Source organism: Rutidosis leptorrhynchoides, chromosome 5 (assembly GCF_046630445.1).
Source record: "Rutidosis leptorrhynchoides isolate AG116_Rl617_1_P2 chromosome 5, CSIRO_AGI_Rlap_v1, whole genome shotgun sequence".
In the NCBI taxonomy this organism is placed as follows: domain Eukaryota; kingdom Viridiplantae; phylum Streptophyta; class Magnoliopsida; order Asterales; family Asteraceae; genus Rutidosis; species Rutidosis leptorrhynchoides.
This window is the reverse complement of record NC_092337.1, coordinates 101,517,452-101,522,455: the sequence shown is the minus strand read 5'-3', so window position 1 is coordinate 101,522,455 and position 5,004 is coordinate 101,517,452. Positions and strand designations below refer to the sequence as shown.

The 5,004-nt window shown below is 35.5% G+C and overlaps 1 protein-coding gene across 1 annotated transcript; it reads left to right on the top strand.

Moving 5' to 3' along the window:
* The first annotated feature begins 677 nt into the window (after positions 1 to 677).
* Positions 678 to 2,254, top strand: LOC139848266 (homeobox-leucine zipper protein HOX21-like). The gene is made up of 3 exons (XM_071838001.1): positions 678 to 794; positions 930 to 1,309; positions 1,766 to 2,254. Exons 1-3 carry the CDS (start codon positions 740 to 742, stop codon positions 2,135 to 2,137), a joined length of 807 nt encoding a protein of 268 aa, XP_071694102.1. The 5' UTR covers positions 678 to 739; the 3' UTR covers positions 2,138 to 2,254.
* Positions 2,255 to 5,004: the final 2,750 nt, after the last annotated feature.

The window sequence follows — 5,004 nt, the reverse complement described above, 5'->3', positions numbered from 1 at the left end:
AAGTATAGAAATCAAGCGGTTTTCAAAAAATCGAGTTGGACTACTCCGAATGCGCTAAGCGAAATACAAGTTAAAAGCTACGAATGGATCGCGAAGCGTTGTAAAAAGAAAAGGATCGAATGGCATGATTGGCTACACAATCCTACTTCATGTCTATTGTAATATTTTTATTAGTTGCGATGCTTGTATTGTTTGGATGATTCTTAGATACATACGGTAGATCCTACCTCAGTATCTCTCGTGTGTAGATAAGGACTCTTGTACATCGGTTTTTTTGAGAATTATTAATAATATTATTGCCTTTCAAAAAAAAAAAAGAATCGAATTCATGACCTATTTTAAACTACTCCACCATCACCTGGTTGTTATACACACTAGTGAGCTTGTATATATCTAATTATTGGTAATAAATATATATTAGCATCACATTGCAGGTGAATATATAGAATCTCTTAAGAAAGTTGCAATAAATCAAATAAAATATATGAAAAAGCCACCCCACCCCACTTCCATCTCTTATTTCTTTGAGGTTTAAAAAGAGCTTATTCCTGTTTCTAGTATCTTTTCCACCCCCATGTTCCTAGCTTTCTCCATCTAAGATCCAACACCATATGAACCACATTACCACATACAGCTATCAATTAATCTTATTGACAAAACCTTTTGCGACTTTTGCCTAACTTTTCACATTATAATATATATTTTTTTGTTTAAATAAATAAATTGTTTTCTCACTGACATGTCCTTCCTTCCACCTGAACCCATGTTTTTTGGGTATGAAGATGACCACCAAGGTTTAATTTCCACCTTTCAATACTCTCTCGATCTGCATGTAGCTTTCTTGATCACCAAGCATCATTATATTAATTAGTGCTAGCTAATTATTATATATATAGTTATTATTTATTGAGTACCTTTTTTGTATGTAGGTGTTCAAACACTTTTAATGAGAAGATCTATGTCGTATTCCGGGATGGAAGAAACGCGTCGTGGTTTGGCCGATGATGACATGTCAGAAGACGAAGGATCGCAACTGGGAGAAAAGAAAAGGAGGTTAAATTTGGAACAAGTGAAAGCTCTTGAAAAGAGCTTTGAGTTGGGAAATAAACTTGAGCCAGAAAGAAAAACTCAACTAGCTAGGGCTCTTGGGTTGCAACCAAGACAAGTAGCTATATGGTTCCAAAACCGAAGGGCTCGATGGAAGACTAAACAATTAGAGAAAGATTATGATGTCTTAAAGAGACAATTTGAGTCTGTTAAGGCTGATAATGATGCTCTCAAGAACCTAAACAAGAAGCTTCATGCAGAGGTAATTTAACAATTATATTTCTTGCATTTCATTTGGGTGAAATTAGCAATTAAGACAGTTTTGTATTTAAAATTGTCCATTGACCTTAAATTCAAAACTACATACTCACAAGGTGTAATGCTAGTTAGAATCTAAAGTTTATGTCATAATTCTTAAAAAATCAAATCTTTACCACTTGGGTAACTCTAGTATTGAGCTAAAAATTATGCAAGTGAATATTATCATCTTTCATAGTTTTTTTATACTATGCTATTGTTGAGATTCAATCTTTAGTTCTTCAATGATCACTTTTTTTTTTTTCTTTCTGAAAGATAGCATTTTTATCATATGGGTGATGTTAAAATCTATAATATAATAGAAAATCTATCAAGATTGTTATAAAAATGAAATCTTTATCAATAATTGAACTAAAAATGTCACACACTCAAGTATCAAGATTCCTGTTTTGTTCTTCAGTTATTGGCAATAAAAGGTGGAGAATCAAATGGAGTTAGAGCCATAAATCTAAACAAAGAAACAGAAGGATCATGGAGTAACGGAAGTGAAAACAGTTGTGATCTCAACAATGTAACAGGCACAATGACACCATCAGAAGAAAGCCCAATTTTTTATACTCAAATATCAAATAACATGTACCCTACCATATCATCTATAGGCCCCAATTCGAGTCTAACACAACTCCTACAAAACCCTTCGACTACTGATCTCCTTAGCCAACGATTAAATCAAACAGTCGGTAACGAAGGATTCTGCAACATGTTTAACGGAATCGAAGATCATCCTGCTTTTTGGCCATGGCCAGAACCACATTCTCAACATCTTCATTAAAGTTGCATTTTTTCAACATAAATCCATATATTTTTTTTAATTCAAATTTGATACAAGAACCCATTTTGCAATTTAATTGGTGTATAGAATTGGATTGTGCATTTTGTTTTAATTATTAAGAGGTGAAATTGAAAATTATAATACGCATTCATTTGTCATAGTTTGCGTTGTTGTAACTAGCATGAAATGAAATAAAATCGGAGTATATAAAACAAGTATACCGTACATTTTATTGGAGGATTCATGTTCCATGTTTAATTTTTTAATTATAAGTTCCGATTTGGTGTATCTTATTATTCATTTATGCAAGAGATATTATAGCAAAATATTTGCTAAACCTTGTATTTATTTTATAAGGAAACTCACCAAATTCACCCTTCAATAAAGAAACTCCTCAAACTGACCTTGTAAAAGAGAAAGTTTGTCAAAGTTACCTTGTAAGAATCGAATGTCTGTGAAATACACTTATCGAACACCCCTATGTGACGAAAACAAGACTGATCTCATTATAGTAAGACGTGCAAAATCTTGACACAAATAAAGTTAGAATTCGCGCCCAAAATTGTAAAAAGCTTTTACATAGTGGACTCCGACTTATTGGAGTGACCATGCATGTATATATTTTAGAATATCGCACATTTTCTGATAATAAAATGTACTTGTTGATACCTATTTCCGGTCAGCGACTTATAAGTATCAATACAAGACTAGAACTCCTTAGCGTGATGAGATGAATTGCTGATCGATGTTTATCCTCGGGACATAGTCCCTGCAAACCCGGATCACGGTCTAGAACCGTGGGGTGGCTTAATAAATCCTGCGGAACCAAACTCAGGAGATATGGTCCATTACCTAGAGTGAGAAAGTATTATGTGAGAGAGAAAGTTCTCTGCCACAAGTCCAAGTGTCTCAAAAGTGATGGCTCGGGTGGCTTATTTATAGGCGTGAGTGTTCCGTTATCTTCGGAGACACGTGTCACACTACTATTGATTAATTTATGCGAAAAGTGTGTCACCGACTTTGTGCATTACGCTAGGGTCGTCTCATTGTTTTTGACGGCCCTGTTCGAGACGCAAAATGGGCCCAAATTATTTGGGCCAAAGACAGAGCTTTAGGCGTAGGGAGGGGCTATGACCCCACGCAATAAAAATGTAACTTGTAGCTCTTTAAGTTACGAATGTTTAGGATTTCTGAATCAACTAAATTGAAGTCTGTATGAAGGAGATATGATGAAAATTGTGAAAGCTCTCTAAATTTGAAAGTTGTCTCTGCTTTATTGTAAGACCCAAATATTTATTGTACATAATGTATTTATGGTGTACGATGCGTGTATGAAGTGTACGACACATGTACGTGTTGCTTGATCGAACGTCGAGGGAAACTGGACGTGTCTGAGGTGACAAAGGGTGTACGTATCTTTTCAACCCCAAATAAAGTTTGTGTTGATGTTTCAAAGCCTTACCATTGGAAATGAAATCTTATCACGTTTCTAACGATATTTGATTCATCGAAAACGGAGCTATGATCAATAAGTTATGGCCAAAACAAGTTTCTGAAAACTGACATGTAGGTTGGAGCGGCGCTCCACCTTTTGACGCGGCGCGCCGAACCCGTCTGATGCAATTTTCAGCCTTTTTAAAAGGTTTAAATGAGGGGTACTTTGGTCTTTTTATTTAGGGTCGGTTTAGGGTCACCAAAACTGATCTAAAACTCCATTGGAGCTCATTTCTCACCCACACAAACACTCTCATCCATATTTAGAGAGAGAGGAAGAGTTCTAGAGTGAGAGAGCTTGATTTGGAGAAGAAGGAGTCGAATTCTAGCCAAAGCTTGGGTTTTAAAGTTGTTCATCTCGCTCCTAGCTACGTTTTGGTAGTATTGGTAAGTCCTAACTCCGAATTTCATTTGTTAGATTTGATATTCAAGTTAGGGTTTGAGATTGTTAGTTGTAAAACTTATTTGGTTGATGAAGAGGGTTTATGGAAACTTGCTACTTTGATATTTGGCGGGTTTTGGGTTGGTTAATGATTTAACCATGTTTAAGACTTGTAAATGGTGTATAATCACTAGTGTTAGTGATTATTGGTGTTTTGGAAACCATTAGGGTTCTTATGGTTGACTAATTTTGACTAGAGTCAAAATTAGGGTTTGTTGATGATTATGACTCAATTGTCGATTTAATAAGGTTTATAAACTTAAAATGGATTAAGTTGAAGCATAGAACCGAGTTAAATATGTTTTGGTGTCAAAACTTTCTAATGGCGTGATATTGACTTCTTATGGGTCAAATTAGGGTTTAAGTGTCATTTTGGGCAAGATAGGTGTTTAACACCTATGTTTGAGTTTGATTGGCATATTAGGACCATTCTCACTTGTGTAAGTGATTATTGGTTAGTTTGGGCGCGATTTTGTGCTTGGAAGTGCATTTGGGTCGAAATTGCACTAGTAGTCAATTTGGGTTGATTTGTATATCCACCCTAATTGTGTTACTTGTTATGTGATAAATGGAATAGGTACATTCCATCAGCGATTGCGGATTATTCGGTGGCATCCATCAAGACTTCAAGGTGAGTGTTAATATCCTATGTGCATATGTATATGTAGGATGGGTGCGGGTCTGGTGAAGTGATTCTCGGCTATAGAGCTCACTTCACATATAGGTGGATTTGATGGACTTGTGTATGGGTCCAATTAGCAAGGTTGTGCGTTTTGGTTGACCACCTTTGGCGAAGTACACACTTTGGGAGTACGTTATCACACGTGGTTGTGAGTGGAATAAGTATACATGTATGTATATAATGTATTTATTTGTAGGAACGGATATGTGTTGTCCAAGTTAGTGATATATGTCATTGTACACTAACGGC